Source organism: Callorhinchus milii, unplaced genomic scaffold (genome assembly GCF_018977255.1).
Source record: "Callorhinchus milii isolate IMCB2004 unplaced genomic scaffold, IMCB_Cmil_1.0 Scaffold11, whole genome shotgun sequence".
NCBI lineage: Eukaryota > Metazoa > Chordata > Chondrichthyes > Chimaeriformes > Callorhinchidae > Callorhinchus > Callorhinchus milii.
The window spans coordinates 2,563,568-2,581,366 of NW_024704752.1; the positions used below are offsets into that span (position 1 = coordinate 2,563,568).

Consider the following 17,799-nt stretch of genomic DNA (forward strand, 5'->3'; position numbering starts at 1 on the left):
AAAAACACCGGAAAGGGGGGGGAAAAAAGGGAAACAAAATACCCGTAGCAGCATCGGTACAACAGGATACAAGGTACTGAAACCGAGCCCTTAAACCACCAGATCTCTTACAAATTTTCTTGATGAGTTATCTCGGCAGGAACGCTGTGGAATTGGGCGGAATTGGATGAGGTCGGAGCGGAAAATCCATGGAATGTCGTCGTCCTGGTTACCAGGAGGAGACCTCGCTCCCCTATCCCACCCTCCACCCCCTCCTCCCCACTCACCCACACAAAGCGAGCAAGTCGCGATTTCCTATTAGGAAATCTCATTTGAAATGGAGCATTTTAGAGGCACGTGGGAGGACATGGAGAGAAAAGTTAGGATATTAATTCGAGATATTCACAGGCTCATTGATTATTTGTGAATTCCAAAAAAACTGGGCACATCTGTTTCCAGATTAACTGCACACGTATATATATATATAATATATATATATATAAAATTGACTGTCCTCTTACATTCATATAAAAGGCAACGGTTGCTGGACGCAATCTGAAGAGACTGAAGAGAGGGAGGAGGGTGGGAGGGGAGAGAAAAAAAAATTCCAGTAAAACGCGTCAGCAAAAAAAGTATACTCAGTGCGATCGAGGTTCATGGACCTCAAGTTCTAACCATTATTCATTTGTTCATGTTTTTATAAAATCGAGCGCAATGGGCATCAACCCCCACAATAAAATTGGTCGGGTTATTGCTCCGACCCAATTTCTACCCCTCCTGCAACCAAACTTAATCCCACTCGCTCGTTCGCCCCACGTCCCATTTCCCCAACCCCACCCCGCACCCTCTGGCCCTGTCCCCCCACCAGCCTGGCTCAGTGTGACTTGTCGTCGGTGTCTGATGGGCTGTATTCCCTGGGGACGGTGAGGCTCTCTCTGCGGTCCCACAGCTTGTGTATCTCTGTGGTGTCTGACTCGCTGCTGCTGTTGGCGCTCTCCCTGAAGCTGGCCAGGGGCGGGCGCATCTTCACACCTTTCGACGTGACCGAGCCCTCAATGGCTTTCCTCAGCTGTACGGGGGGGATGGAAGAGGGGGGGGGGAAGAGAGCGAAGAGAAAAGGGGAGTGGGGAAAGGGGAGAGAGTCGGAGGGGGAATGCGGAGAAGGGAAGAGAGTAGTGGGAGAGGGGTGAAAATAAAAGGTCAGGCAAGTTAGCAATTGCAACCCTCTGTAAACTCAGCTGGTCCTAGCCGGACAAGCAGCGGGAAAGCTCGTCAGACTGCGCTCCCAAAGGCAAGCTCTGTGGTTTTAGCTGGCCAGACTCCAGCAGTTACCCCAACGCACACTCTGGGCTCCCCCCACACACCCCCTGCCAACCTGCGCTTAATACTTTCCGGAATTAGCTAAGCAGGAAGTGTCTCTCCGGTGGGGTGGGAGAGAGAGAGAGAGAGAGCGCATTCCATTCCAACAATCTATCTCTGGGATTTCCATGTGTAGGTGGTGGGATACAGGGAATTCTGAGCTTGGTTTGGATACTCTTAAGCAATGGTGATGGGTTTCCTCATGTGTCAGACACTCGGCTGACTCAAAAAATAAAGATAAGTGTGCTACTTACACAACGAGATGTACGGAAGTGCGTCACATACAGACTGTGGTAGTAACAGGCTCTGACTGTTTCAGACGCCCAGAACTCTCCAGCACAATGCAGTTACAACGTAACTCACCTCTTTAAGAGCCACCACGCCTATCAGCCTCCCGATGCTGGTGACGTACGCATGGTTCAACCCCAACAGAGAGAACATGGTGTGAGTCTGCGGAGAGAGACGCGTGGGTTAGACAATGGCTTCTTACAACACCCGACAACAGGTACTCACTCGCTCGCTCGTTAGGATAATAATCCTCGCCTTTGATGCAGCTTCAAACCATCTCAAAGCACTTCTCAAGAATTGTTGTGAAGTTTAGTGACTGACTGTAATTTATTATGTGAGCGAGCGAGCGATCGACCGACCGACCGACCCAGGCTCAACACATGAATTTCCACACAGATTAATGGAGTTTCAGAATGTGGAATGAATTTAATTTGGTAAAGAGAGGGAATTTCCACTGCTCGGCAAATCAATAACATGAGGACACTGAACAAGGATTCTCACCAGAGCAGAGGGAGATTCGAGCAATTTGTGAGACACGGGACGTTCCTGGAATGTGGATGCCTCAGCACAAATAGATGTGGAAACTTAGTACGTATCGCCATTAGAAAGTGAATTGGAGAAAATGTTAAAGATTGCAGGAGGAGAGAGGAACGGGTGATTCAATAGACAGGACAGGGAGAGAGATGAGTGACTGAGCACCAGCACAGACATGATGGGGAGAGAGCAGGTAATGGGGTTAGAGTAGAGAGCTCCAGGGGGGAGCGAGCACCGGCACACATATAATAGGCTGAACGGGTTCCTGTAGTTTGACAGCTATGGAGGGAATTTAAAAAGCGCTAGCACAAAACCAACAATAAACGGGTCAGCAATGAAGAGAACAGAACGGAAGCTAAAAGTTTCTTGCCTTGTGTAGAGATGTCCATTCGACCAGCTGGAAAGGTGCTGGGTCAATCTTACAGTCACTGAAGTCCACTTGTTGATCAAACTGCTTGTCCTCCCATTCGGCTATCTGTGGAGGAGGAAACAAAATTATAGCCGTGGTTATAATTTTGTGAGGGGCTTCAGAACTTTACTTAATAACAATGATCCTTGCATTTGACATAGCGCCTCATCACGTAATTGAGGCGTCTCAAAGCGCTTCACAGAATATACTGCAAAGTGAATTGACTGTATATTTTTGTGGGCGAAACACGGCAATCAATTGTGTACAGCAGTGTCTCAAAATCGGTCGTGGATTGAGTGACTTTTTTTTCTTGAAGCGATTATTACCCCCCCGAAAGCGATCCGCCAATCGACAGACAACCCTACTTACTGCTGGGTAAACAGAGGCGTAAGGAGACTTGCCAAAACTTTCGCCCTAACCGGGAATCGAACCCGGGTGCTCTAACCACTGCGCTAAAGGATTCCACGCTGAGCTCGACTGAGCTAATATAACCAATAATCCCCCGTCTCTGACCACTCCACTGTAGTGCTGTGAGGCGCTATCCTGCATGAAGGGCGCAGGCTATACAAATGCAAAGTTGTTGTTGCGATCAATAACAATCCTTGCATCTGATACAGAGCTGTAGGGAGGACGTCTCCAAGCGCTTCACGAGCGACTGTGGGTTTTGTAGCCAAACGTGGTGATACTTCCACCACCCCCCCACCCCCACCACCGCTTTGTGTTCCGAGCCCAGCAAGCCACGGAGAGAATCAGAAGGTAAAGAGCCTTGAACGTTGTGAACTACTTTAGAGCTGATGCATTAGAGACGCCAGGGTTATAATTACATGGCAGACAATGACAAAACCCCCAGCCTCAACTTGCCATCTGCTCGCTCAGGCATCATTAAGTGCAGCGCACGGCTGTCTCTAAATGATATAGTATTAGTTCCATTGCACTTCTTCTCCCCTTGCTTCTCTCTCTCTCTCTCTGACAAGTGAACAACCAGTGCTATTCACCTAAAGGCAAAATCTGTGAGTTTGAAGAGACCTGAGCAAAGAGGTGGAATTAATTATCCTCGGTAATGGAACTGGAATGGCTTCGGGGCACACAGAGAGAGAGAGAGAGAGAGAGAGAGAGAGAAAAGAGAAAAAAATAAAATATAAAAAAAATCCTTGCATGATACTCCTCTGAAAAAGAGAAAGTGAGAAAAAGCAAAAGGGGAGAGAGAAAGACAGAGAGGGGAGAGGGGTGGGGGGGAAAGAGAAAGAGAGAGGGTGGTGAGGGGAGAGAGAAAAAGAAAGGCGAGAGAGAGAGAGCATGACTGCACCTTTATCATCTGAGAAAATCATTTTAAATGGCTTTAAAGTTAATACGAGTCCGAGGCTTTAGGGCAGAAATTCTTTGAATATTTTGATAAATTATTCCGGGAGATGTCAAATCAATAAGTACATTAAAGTAAAGGCCAGGCGGGTTGTGTATCTATTTGTCCCCATGTAAAAAGGAGCTCAACGTAGCTGAACTCATCAACTCCCTGGAATTAAGGTACCCTTGTTCTCTCGGGGCTGGGTTTAAATTTGTGGATTTATTACCCTGTGTGAGGGAGTTAAGTGCTCTGGGACACTACCTGCATAGGGGCGCTTATATAATACTAATCCTTGCATTTGATATAGCGTCTTCGAGACGTCTCAAAGCGCTTCACAGAATATACTGTAAAGTGAATTGACTGTACGTTTTGTGGGCAAAACGCGGCAGCCGATGGATAACGCAAAGATGTTGTTGTTGCCATGTCTCACTTTTTGATGGAGAGCTTCGTCCGATTTGGAGCAAAATGCAAAGCGATCCACTCGGGGGAGGGCGAGGGGGGGGGAAAGGAAAGGGGCGAAAGGAGAGGGGGGAAAGGGAAGGGGGAGGGGAGGAAGGGGAGTAGGGGACAAAAGGGAGGGGGCGGGGAAAGGAAAGGCGGTGCAGAGATTCTTCCCATCTTAGCTCCCACTAACCCTGAAAGCCAAAGTCCCAAGCTGTTGCTGCTGTTGGACTGAACATGTTGACCACCTACCTCAGAGGGTGTCATGTCATCCTCCAACTCATATTGGTCCTGAAAGGAGAGAAACAGAGAGAGAGAAACAGGGTTACTCTGGGGTTAAAACATGCCTCTCGCTGGGCTTCTCGAGCCCCACAGTGTGCAGGAAGTGATGGAAAGAGAAAGGGAAGGAAGAGAGAGAGAGAGATGAGAGACACATAGGGAAGAGAGAGAGAGAGAGAGAGAGAGAGAGATGAGAGACACATAGGGAAGAGAGGGGGGGTTGAAAGAGAGAGAGAAGGGGGAGAGAGAGAGAGAGAGAGGGAAGAGAAAGAGAGAGGAAATGGAGAAGGAGAGGGTGAAAAAGTGAACTCCCCTGACAGGAGAAAGGAACCTGTTGATCTACTAGAACCAAGCGTTAAATCATCTCGCCCGTTCTTTATAATGACCACCGGCCGTTTTGGATCGGTATAAGATTCCCCCCATTCCTTCCCACCCCCATTCCACTCCCCCTACCCCCATCACCCATCCCATCCCTACCATCTCATATCAGGCTGTGCTCTACCGCACTCGGCAGTTTCCGACCTATGGTGATTTCTCACTGGAACCCTTCTATTCTACGTGGCATCCACAATATACAATATGGCCGTTTCACAGGTGAAGTGGGTATCAATCAGTTTTGGTGAAAAAATAATATTCTTGGGATACATGAGTAATTTGAGACGTGACACACAGTAAGTGTGGTACAGCTGGGAAGAACGAGACAACTGCAGATCTTAGGTTCCCAAAGCTTCCCACTCTGTTATAGACTAATTCATTCAGAAATAATTGCCATCAACATCTCCATTACTGCCAGGATGGTAGAAGGCAAACAAGATGGACGGTAATTCCTAGGATCCTAGGTTATCGCGTCAGCGAGGGCTTAGACCACAGGCCTAGGGTCAAAGGGGGGAGGAGATGTCTCTGTTTCTCCTCCACCCTCCTGTCGCTGTTTTCCCGTGGTCCCCTCCCCCCTATTCCCCCTCTCCCCCATTTGCTTTGCTCTAAAACAACCGTGTGATAATGAAACAGGACCCAGGGACGGAGGTTAGTGTTTTTAAAGCCATGACGTCCTCACACTAATGACTCCTCGCAGACGCTGACGAAAGCCTCAGGTACTAATTGGGCTCTCAGCTGACTCTGCGGGAGTAGCACTGAATACATACATCAACATTGAACCTGCAAAGATAATCATCACCCTGGATTGTTAGAAGACTATGTCAGTCTCTCTACACCCACTCGTCTGATGTGTGTCGGGGGGGTGGGGGGGTGGTCCGGAGAAATAATCTCCATCTCCCAAAAAAATTCCGGAATAAAACAGCAACGTTCAATGAGCACAAAAACAATCTGCGTAATTATTTTTTATTTTTCCCCTACCTTTTCCCCCACCCACCCCCTTTCCACTCCCCTCCCCCCTCGTTGCATCACGGCCGAGCTGAAAGGGAATCACAGCGGATTGCGGGCAGGTTAGTGACTACTTTGATCGCATGGTTTTAGAAGATGGGACTATGCATGATTCTAGCGAATCAGTCAATACAGATACAGATACAGATACAGATACAGATGGCTACAATCAATGGCTACAATCAATGGCTACAATCAATGGCTACAATCAATGGCTACAATCAATGGCTACAATCAATGGCTACAATCAATGGCTACAATCAATGGCTACAATCAATGGCTACAATCAATGGCTACAATCAATGGCTACAATCAATGGTTACAATCAATGGCTACAATCAATGGCTACAATCAATGGCTACAATCAATGGCTACAATCGGTGGCTACAATCGGTGGCTACAATCGGTGGCTACGATCGGTGGCTACGATCGGTGGCTACGATCGGTGGCTACAATCGGTGGCTACAATCGGTGGCTACAATCGGTGGCTACGATCGATGGCTACGATCGATGGCTACGATCGATGGCTACGATCGGTGGCTACAATCGGTGGCTACAATCGGTGGCTACAATCGGTGGCTACAATCGATGGCTACAATCGATGGCTACGATCGGTGGCTACAATCGATGGCTACAATCGATGGCTACGATCGGTGGCTACGATCGGTGGCTACCCTAACAGACACTAAGGCAGGCGATGGCATTGGCTTTTTATTCTACTGATTTGATGTCCAGCTGTTTGTGGACAAAGCTTAGAATTCGGAGGTGACCAAAGGATGCCGACGGCAGCGTCACACTCTCGCTGATTCCCCCTCCCACCCCCACCAGTGGAAATTTTTCCTGGAAATATTGATTGGAATCTGCTTGTCCATTGAGCTTGAAAGAGCGTGGATTCCTCATACTCACACACAGAGACACAAAACCATACACACACACATACATACATACATACATACACAAACAAACAACCACACGCGCACATACACACACAGAAACATACATACACATGCGCACGCGCACACACAAAACACACACACACGAGGTGGGGGGGGGAGGCGCGGAGAGGGATGCATGAAGGAGGGTTTAGAGAAAGACGCAAATGATGATTAAACTGAAAACTCTGTTTCTCTTCCAAGCTCAAAGTGTAAGATTGAAATGCATTTTTTTTGGAGGGGGAATATAATAATACATATATATATTACATAAATTATATTGCCCAGTAGCACTAGTGAAAAAAAATCAAGATGAATTTTGATCAGAGAATACATCGATGCTGTTATTGAAGATGTGATGATTGTGCTGGGCTTGGCTGGCAGCTCAGGTTCCTCACTTACCACTACAGAAATTCGCACCCGTTTGGACTTTTTGCTGTCTACCGGCGCTGACTGTGCATCGGTCTTCGATAGAAACACAGGACAACGCGGGTTATTCAGCTGCGGAGCCTGACAGCGCTCTTCACTGTCTTATTATAATATAGTAATCTTTGCATTTGATATAGGGGGTGCGGAGGGAGCAGTGATTTTGCTCAGATGGATACAATTGAGACCCGTAGCTATGCATTGGTTCCAGTTGGGAGCCTCTCTCGTTCACCCTCCACACACACTTGTTAAACCACTGTGTTTTTGCCCCCCTCCCACCTCCTCCTCTCTCAGCCCTCTCGCTTGCGAGGCGAGCTCTCTAACCAATACGCTTATTCGTTTGACTTTCCCAGCCAGATGATAAACCGATGTGACAGATGTACAGGAGCCGCAGAAGATTCGTTACATAATTCAAGCGGGTGTCACACAGCGTTAAGGGGCTCAGTCACTGAAGGGCCTGCTCCTTCCGTGTCGCTGAATCTCTAACGCCAACTCGCACCACAAAAACAACAACAATTTGTGTTTCTCTACCGCCTTTCACGTCCCAAGGCTCTGGACGCTCAAGGGTTTGCTCCTGAGCTGGGACTTAGAATCAAGAGGGGTGAAAGGCAAGTAGGGTGGGAGGGTGACCGAAGGCACGGCCGATGAGGAACGACGACGGCAAGAACAACACCGTCTTGTATTTACACAGCGCCCTTCACATAAGGCAATGCTGCACAGTGGTGGGTTAATAGGAGGAAAGTGGGGAGGGGGAAAGGCCATTAGAGGCACGGTAGAAGAGGGAAGGTTTTTAAGGTGGGATCTGAAGTTGGACAGAGAGTGGGGGTGTACGAGGCGGAGGAGCAGAGGCAGGGAATGTCAGCGGTTGGTGGTGCAGTGGCTGAAAGCTCGAACCGCATTGAAAAGCACGAGAGAGTGTGCCAGAGCACGCTTTCGGCCGCCTGTGAAACGTCACTCTGCGCACGGTACGGTAGAATTAAACCCATAAACAAGTGTTTGTTTAACTGCAACACAGCGGCCTTGCTGATCGCTTTCCGCTGCGAATAACAAAAACATGAAATAAAGAAAGCACATGTCGGCTACGACCGGGAGCCTTGTCCCAGGGTGTGAGTGCGAGCACGGCTCGGAATGGCTTGGGAGAAAGCGGGAAGAATGAATGGTGGTGACGAGGCACGGATAGCAATTCCCTACCTCTCCCGGCTCGTCCACGGTGTTCACACAGAATAGGCTTTTCAGTGCAATGCTGGTCGTGTCCAGAGGGCCTGGAGGGGCAAACAAAAACACAAGCGAGTTAAAACTCGCGAGCTTTCCTCATTCCCGCATCTCTGAAGTCCTAACTTTTCAACCAAGCATTTCTTCTCTCTGCTCCCGCCCCCACCCCACCGCCCCCACCCCGGCTCCCACGCTCCTCAGCTCTTCTTTGTGGAGTCCCGTAGCGCAGTGGTTAGAGCAGTCGCCTCGCAAGCGAGAGGACCCGGGTTCGATTCCAGGGCAGGGCAAAACCTTAGGCAAGTTTCCTTACTCCACATATTATTCCCTTATTCCACATATTATTCCCTTATTCCCCGCCCGGGAATCAAACCCAGGTCCTCTCTCTTGCGAGGCGAGCGGGCTAACCACTATGCTACGGGAGATGAAGGGAGGGGGAATTATTCACCCGAACCGAAGGGAGTGGGAGGTAACAGAACAGAAGCTTTGCCGGTTTAATGTAAAAGGGTTCTCTTCCAAGCACAGAAAAAAGAATCTGCTTTTATAAACAGACTAAACGGCTCAGACAGGAAAAATAATAGCAACTCGGCATTTTGCTGCCCACGGACAAAGTTCCTTTTTATCAGATTCACATATAAGCGGATTTGGCTGCCTTTAAAACCAATTGACATTTAAATTATAACTCAAAACTTATTGAAGAATCCTCGGCCAGTCAGCAAATATTATCACCTCCTCTCCCACCTCCACATACCACCCACCCCAACCCCACCCCTCCGCCCCCCACCACCAACCCCACACAGCAATCTGCCAACCTGATGATTTGATTGAATTTCAACCCAAAAAAATCCGAAACTGATTTCAGTTAGAAAAAGGGAACGGTGAGATCAGGAGACGCTGTGCTTGACACGAGTGCATTTGACTGATCACAAGTTGACTCATTCTAGTCACTAGCTTCAGAGGAACAGCGACAGATAAAAGAGACAGAACAAAACGAAATGGCCTTATCCGATCTGAAGTGGTTTTAGCTTTGATGGCTTGAGCTCATCCCACTCCCCCATCACGTCACGCAGTTTACATCCCCCGCACTTCAGACACAACTACGCGCAGTCCATATTACTGTGTACGGTCAACATTTCTTTTCCCGGAGAAATAGGTAAGAAAAGAATAATAAATTTGGTCATCGATCCACAACTGCTTGTGGGACACAGCTGTGCGCAATTGGCTGCCGCGTTTTGCCCACAACATAACACGGTCAATTCACTTTACAGTATATCATGTGAAGCGCTTTGAGATGTCTCGAAGGCATGATAAGGCGCTGTATCAAATGCAAGGATTATTATTATTATCATCACGTCCAACCATATTTAGGTCACACAAACCCCCCCCACCCATAAACTCACCCGTTTCCCTCAGATGCACTGACCTGCTTGCCTTCCCCCCCATATACTCACCCGGTTAGCCCCGCCTCTCCCCACACACTTACCTGTTTGCCCCTCTCCTCCCCATACACTCACCTGTTAGCCCCTCCCTATACACTCTCCTTCCCAATACACTCACGTATTAGTCCCCCCCCATACACTTCCCTTTAAATCCCTCCCCATACACTGTCCTGTTAGCCTCTCCCCATACACTCCCCCCCCCCCCCCCCCCCTCTCCTGTACACTCACCTGTTGAGGGAAGATCAGGTGAGCTGCTCGACGCTCGTTTAAGTGCTGGTTTCAGGGGCTTCTGGGAGCCGCTGCGGGAGGGGGGTAACGATGACTGATCGGTGGTGATCTTTGGGGTGGGGGGAAGAGAGGTGGAGGGGAGGCAGAGAAAAAACATAACTGTTCAGCGAATAGAGAGGGCAAATCACGTGATCAGTGTTTAGTAATGGCTGGCCGCTCCACCCCCCCCCCCCCCCCCACCCCCCACAAAGCCCGGTACCCTGAGCCAAGGCAACAGCTGTGTCTCTAGCACTGGAGGCGGGTGGGGAAAGAAAGAAGGAAACACAGTCCACGAGTCAGATGGGCTTTCATCTGAAAATGTCAGAACGCACACTCTGGGCTCCCCCCAAGCCTTGGCTCTTGCCGACCTGCGCCTAATACTTTCCCTGAATTAGGTAAGCAGGATGTGCATCCCTCCACGGGGGAGAGAGAGAGAGAGAGAGAGTGTATTCCATTCCAATCATCTATCTCTGGGATGCGTGGAATTCTCAGCTTGGTTTGGATAGATTTTTGTTAGGTCAGGGCTATGGGGCAAAGGCGGGTGATTGAAGTTGAGGTACAGATCAGCAGTGATCAGCCGTGACCCAACAGAACGGCGGAACGGGCTCAAGGGGTTGAATGGCCTCTTCCTGGTCCTGTATTTACTCATGTCCAAGAAGAGAGTCCCTCACCTGGATCCTGACCTCGCTGTCCTTGACGACGCGATTCTCCTCGTCAATAAGCCTGTAGCTGTCGTCTTCCACTTTCTTCTTGGCGATCGCTCTCTCCTTCAGGTACTCAAGCCTGCGTCGCCTGCTGAACTGGTCGTCCAGCAGCCCCTGTAGCTGGGCCATCTCAATGGAACCCAAGAGAATCATGGACTCTGAGGAGGAAGGTCAGGGATCAGAGCAGGTCAGACGACCACCACAACAACAGCAACAACCACAACCACCCATTACATTTGTAATGGAGCCTTTCACTTTAATAGGACATTCCAACCGTGCTGGACAAGTCAAGAATGTGCATCGCATCAGGATAATAATACTGACAATAATCCTTGGTTTGACATAACACCTAATCGCATCGTTGAGATGTCTCAAAGCGTCTTCACAGGATTTACACTGTAAATGTATTTTTGTGGGCGAAACGCGGCAGCTCAATTGAGCACAAAGCGTCCCACAAACAGCCGTGGATTGAGTGAACACAATTTATTTGGGGGATCGGCAGCCAGGACACCGTCTCAGGAGAGCGAAACTCCTTTCTCTTTCCAAACAACGCCATGCTATCTTTAACGTCCACCTGAACAGGTAGACGGGACTTTGGTCTGAAGGATACCAACCACCACAAACAGCGACATTGTTCACATCCACAACCACAGCGACAATACAACTGTACATTTACTCAGCGCCTTTCACAGTGGGATTATGTCCAAGGCACTCAACAATCCTGGGTGCCTGAGCTGGGGGTGGGAACAGAGTGGGGTGGTGGGGGTGGGGGTGGAGAGGGGATGATGACCGAAAGCCCAGTGAAAGAGGAAGTTCTTAGAGCAAACCTCTTGTGAGGGAGGGGGGTGAGTCGGAGGGTCACTGCGATGGGAGTTTCAGAGAGCAGGGGCAGATAGGATCTCTGACCATACAGTGTGCACTCCACTTCCCACCCCCACACTCCCCCACAACATCCAGCGCTGCATTAAAGCACAAACCAGGACTGCGAGCTCGAGTCCTGATGTGGGGGCTTGAACCCACAATCTTCTTGCCCAGAGGCCAGGCTGATTCGCAGCAAAACCGGCCACGAACGGAAACGGGAACGGTCGGCAACTGGTCCCCGAGGGTCTGTCTCGCCCGGGGCCGGGGGTCGATGGATGCAAGTCACACACAGAGGTCCTCTCTGCCGCTGACACACCTCCACGGTGTTTGCTTTGACTAATGCGAGCCATGAGCCAGGCAAGCGGATCAATAGCAGCGGCAATAGAGGTCGCTACACGGGGCAGTGAGTAGCTTGGAAGTTAATTAAAAAAGAACTGAAGAAAGGTCTTGAATTGAGTCAGAAATACACACGCCTCTGCTGTAAACACTGAGTATTCCCAGCAGACACATGTCCCACACGATTTTATCTGAGGGACTGTTGGCCATGACACCGGGAGAGTGAGAGTGTGAGTGAGGGAGGGAGAGAGGGAGTGAGAGAATAAGAGAGGAGGGAGGGAGGTGGGGAGGGAGGGAGGGAGGGAGGGATGGAGGGAGGAACTCCCTTCTCTTTTCGAATATCGCCGCCGAATCTTTAACATCCATCTAAGCACCAACCACCACAAACACAAACAACATGTAAAGTTATGTCTACTCTCCCCTTCCCACTTCCCAGTGCATTAAAACCTAATAAGAATAATAATCCTTGCATTTGATACAGCGCCTTAGCACATCTTTGCGACGTCTCAAAGCGCTTCACAGGATTTATTGTAAATTTGTAGACAAGAACAGCAGCCAATTTGCACAAAGCAACGTCCTACAATTTTATCGGGGGAGGATTGTCGGCCAGGACACTGGGAGAGAGAAAGTCCCTTCTCTCTTCCCAACAGCCCCGCGAGATCTTTAACGTCTGCCTGAATAGGGCATAGATTGGGGAGTGAGGTTTAACGTCTCATCCCAAAGACGTCGCTTCTGCCAACTCGGTGCTTATCGCAAGCAACTCCCCTCACCCCCCCACACTCCCCGTAACCGTTCTGGAATGTGACTCCAAACTGTGTGACCTCAAGTCCTGAAGTGTGGGGAGGGGGCACTTAAACCCACGGCGAAGTGAGTTCAGTAAAACCTACGCGTGTCTGATCTACATAAGTCACATAATCGCTCGAGTCGTAGATCTGGCCAAGTCCCATTCAAACGTTTAGACGTAACTCAGCTGATACGACTTATGTAAGGTTTACTGTATCGATGTTTACGAAGTGGGGAGGAGAGGGGAGGGGGAAGGAGGGGAGCAGATGAGAGGGGGAGGGGAGGAGGGAGGGAAGGGACAGGCGTGGAGAGGAGAGGAGAGGGGAGGGGGAGGGAGGGAGGGAGGGAGGGAGGGGAGGAGATGAGAGGAGAGGGGAGGGGGAGGGAGAGGGGTGGCAATAGCCAACAGTGTGTTTCTTTTATGAAATGTTAAGTTATCAATCACTCGGAGCCAACAAAACCCCGGAGAATCAGAGGCTGTTACACTGCAGAGTTGCTGACGGAGCCACAATTCACAATCTTCCCCCGCATTCAGCTTGTTGATTTCCTAGTATCGCCGGGAGTGAGTTGCCAGAAAGCTGTTAGCAAGCGAAATGTGCTGTATCTATGAATTATTGAGAAGCGTTTCTGCCTATCCAATATCCTTGCAAGGACTAGTGGGCGGAGATGGGGGGGCGGCAAGAGGATGGGCTTGGTGCATGATATCGACTCGATATCTATTGATTCGAGCGACTGGCTGCGTGTGTGATTGCGCTGACTGACACGCTGGGGGTCGTGGAATGGTACGATCCGTTTTATATTTAGCCCAGTTATTAATTGCCATGATTTATGCATGAGTAATAATTAATACAGTTTAAATTAATATTACGCCGAGCAGCACAGCGACTACCAGACTCGCAAATAAACACACAAAAATAATCCTTGTGTATGATATAGCGCCTATCGCGTCGAGATGTTAAAGAGTTTTTACTGTAAAGTGTAGTGATTGTGGGTTTTGTAGGTTAACGGGGCAGGCAATTTGCGCACGGCAACATCCCGCCAACAGCGATAAAGTTTTTATCTGGGGGATGGTTGGCCAGGGCACTGGGAGAGAAACTCCCTTCCATCCCACAGTCCTTTTGTTCTTGCTCCCTCCCTTGCCTCCTTCAAAGCATTCGGTCACCCTCCAAACCCTATCCACGCTGCCCTCCACCCCTCCTCAATCCCAACCCCCAGCTCGGGTCCAAATCACTGACTGTCCAGCGCCTTGGAACGTCCTCCCGATGTGAAAGGCCCTATACAAGAGTAAATTGTTGTTGTTGTTCTCCTTGTTGAGTTAGTCGGAGCCTCGGTTTAACACCTCATGTAAAGGACGGCCGTTCTGACAATGCAGTGCTCCCGAGACAGGGGATTGAACCCACAACCTTCTGACCCCCACAGGTGAGAGTATGACGTCTGAGGTGCCCACAATATACCTCAACATGGACCTTTGAGAAGGACAATCTTTCCTTATTGTTACTTTTTTTTTACATAAAACCCGTGAAACTGATGTTTTGACATCGTCAGCGCTGTATCAAACGCGAGAATTATTAACAATAATGCATTTCGTTATTGCTATTATTAATATTTACAAAGCATATACACAGCACAGCTCCTTTCACGGCAGGACGTCTCAAAGCTAATATTTACCATGATTAATAACTTTATTGTTAACTTATTAGTATTAATAACACTATTAATTCATTAATAACTGATTATTAATTATGTGCTATTAATATCTTACCGTAGTTAATAGCCTTATGATTATATATGAATAACATAGGAGTCGTAACTTTTCTTATTACTAATAACTCATTTATAACTTTATTAATAGCAATAACATTTCTCACCTGATGACTCAACAAGGGGCAGGTGTTTGAGTTTGGTGCTCTGTATGAGATCTTGCAGGTCCCTGTATTTGCAGTTGACCATCACAAAGCGGATGTCTCTCACCATTATATCCTCCACCCGAACGTTATATTTCCTGAAACGGAATTGGAAATCAGGACCAATCTGGAACGCTTCAGTAAGGCTCTTCGCCGTTTCTTCGCACGGAGTGTCAACAGCACAGCAGCACTTCGGGTCACTATCCCATGTGAACTGAGTGAAATGCAAGCTGCTGCTGCTGTTGTTGTTGTTGAGGGAGGGGGGGCAATCAATAGGAATGGGAATGTTCTGCCTCCGTCACAGATGGTCCTTAATAATAATAATATTAATAATAATAATCCTTGCATTTGATATAGCGCGTTATTAGGTCGTCGAGACGTCTCAAAGCTCTGCACAGAATATACTGTAAAATGAATTGACTGTGTATTCTGTGGGCGAAACTCGGCTGGCAACTGCGCACAGCAGCGTCCCCACAAACAGTCATGGATTGAGCGACCACATTCTTTCTTTTAAGGGATTATTACCCTTGAAAAACTGATCCGCCGATCGACCGGGTTCCAATTTATTGCTAGGGAAACAGAGGCGGGTGGAGTAAGGAAACCTGCCTAAGGTTTTTGCTGTGCCCGGGTGCTCTCACTTGCGAGGCGAGCGCACATAACCGCTAAGCTACAGGACTCCAAAGGTAGCTAAAGAGAGGTGGGAGGCGGAGGGGTAGAGGCAGAGGATCAGTAAAAGGGCAAGAATAAAAGCAGATGGTGACCCATAGAGGATCGTGGCAGAAGATGACAGACTCAAAGCTCAAAGTTGAAATCGCAGGAAGACAATTCCCGAGTTCAAGGACAGAGCGGGTGTAAAGGAGAGCAGGGAACAGGGAGGGGAGGTTCTGATGAATCCGAACTCCTCTTCGTAAGGGTTTAATAGGGACAATGCTGACATTCCCATTGTATGTTTGAACAGATTGCCTGGAAGTTGACCAAGATGAGTCAACACTAAGAGTGAGTCAATAATTATTGGCCGATCTATCTGCCCTTCTGAAGGGCGTCTCTTTCTGCCTCCAAACTCCCGAGTCCCCGGCACCAAATTCCAACCGACTCCCTCAAAAAAAAATCCTGAAGACGACGCAGAACGTGTGGAAAATTCGTGACGCCTCTGTTTACCAATCAGTACGTAGGAACCCGGATTACTTTTCCGAGGGCAATAATCCCTTCAAAAAATAAGAGTTTGGTCACTCAATCCACGACTGTTTGTGGGACACTGCTGTGCGCAATTGGCTGCCGCGTTTGGCCCACAAAACATACACTTTACAGTGTATTCGGTGAAGCGCTTTGAGACGTCTCAGGGGGATTGAAGGGATTATTCCCCCCACACCCCCACCCCCACCCCACCCCGGAAAGCCATCCGCCCATCGACTAACAACCAGGTTCCTACTGACTGTTAGGTAACCAGAGGTGCTCTCTCCCGCTCCCTGTGGAGCAGTGCACCCTGGTGGCTGGTGGTGGTAGCGCAGCGCCCGCCTGCACTCACTCCAGGTGACCCCAGCCCAGCTCGGGCAGGTAGGGCAGCTTCTTGATGCGGATGATGCTGTCGTAGACGGACGGCTGGAGGCTCTGGGCCACGGCGTTGGCCAGGATGACGGCGATCATGACGGGCAGGATGTGGGAGATCTGCCCGGTCAGCTCGAACACGATGACAGAGGTCGAGATCGTGTGGGTCACGGCTCCCGACAACGCTGCCGCACCTGTGGAAGGGGGGAGGGGGGGGTTGGGGGTGGGTGGGGAGTAGGGGGAGCGTGGGGAGTAGGGGAGGGTGGGGGGATGGGGGTTAGATGGGTTGGGGGGGGAGAGTATAATAATAATCATCGTCATCATCATAATAATCCTTGCATTTGAAGCAGCGCCTTTATATCATGTCTCTAAGCGCCTCACAGAAATATTGTCAAGTGGAGTGACTGGTGTATTTTGTGGGCGAAACGCGGCGGCCAATTGCGCAAAGAGGTGACCCACAAACAGTCGTGGATTGAGCGACCAATTAAAGTGGTGGGACCTGTGTGTATTTTATCTGGGGGGGGACGGGGGGGGCGTTGGGGCTCAGCCACCATGAGGGAGAGAAACCCCTGTCTCTTTCCAAATAGCAGCACGGGAGGTTTAACGTCTCTCCTGATTGAAGGATGTCTGACAATGTTGCGCCCACCACCCCACCATCTCCCCCACCCTCTCCCCCTCCTCCCTGCCTCAGTACTGCGCTGGATAGTGAGCTCAATGTCCTGATCCATTTGAGAGGCGAGTGGGTGGCTAAAGAGAGCCAGACTGCCGAGTTAGCATGGAGGAAAGGGTGGCAGCGGGTTAGGAGGGCGGGTGGGAGGGGTGTGGGTTAGAAACTCCGCTCACCTACAACCGCGTAACCGCCCGGGACGATGCGGTAAATGGAACCGTCTGCGTGGATACCATCGGGGAACCAGGCCGCCATACTCTCTCCCACCAGCCGGCCAAAAGCAGCCCCTGTAACACACACAATACAGTAAAACTCCCACGAGGTGCGTCAGTCGGGAACAAAAACATTTAATACGAGTTACGCAGATTTACAGAAAAACTTTTTTAAAAGAGTTTTATATAAAATCCAATCTAATTAATAATCTACCGTGCGCCCACGGACTCCAATGCAGCCGACAAATGAGATAGCGGCATTTCGAGCGCTCTGGGGGCGCTATCGTGCGTGAGGGGCGCTATATAAATGCAAGTTGTTATTGTTATCAGTTAGGAGAATGATTAATGATTAACTGGTGACAAGAAATCTAAGGTTTTTTTGGAAGGAAACTGAATGGCACTCGGGTGCTTGTACGCCTTTGGCAATTGTACGATGGCTAAAGACTTAGGAGAGTTTTACTGCTCACATTTATACAGTCCTACCCACTTATGTGGGATGAGCA

The 17,799-nt window shown here is 49.3% G+C and overlaps 1 protein-coding gene across 1 annotated transcript in view; it reads right to left on the minus strand.

Annotated features, from left to right (window-relative positions):
• Positions 1–853: 853 nt before the first annotated feature.
• Positions 854–17,799, minus strand: part of LOC103184410 (chloride channel protein 2) — a 42,519-nt gene continuing 25,573 nt past the window's right edge. Inside the window, exons 13-23 of the mRNA XM_042339275.1 lie at positions 17,261–17,371; positions 16,398–16,611; positions 14,837–14,970; positions 10,956–11,146; positions 10,246–10,354; positions 8,561–8,631; positions 7,346–7,408; positions 4,605–4,643; positions 2,531–2,635; positions 1,702–1,788; positions 854–1,048 (exon numbers count right to left, since the gene is read on the minus strand). Of these exons, the coding sequence (XP_042195209.1) occupies positions 854–1,048; positions 1,702–1,788; positions 2,531–2,635; positions 4,605–4,643; positions 7,346–7,408; positions 8,561–8,631; positions 10,246–10,354; positions 10,956–11,146; positions 14,837–14,970; positions 16,398–16,611; positions 17,261–17,371 (1,319 nt within the window). The remainder of the gene's footprint in view (positions 1,049–1,701; positions 1,789–2,530; positions 2,636–4,604; positions 4,644–7,345; positions 7,409–8,560; positions 8,632–10,245; positions 10,355–10,955; positions 11,147–14,836; positions 14,971–16,397; positions 16,612–17,260; positions 17,372–17,799) is intronic.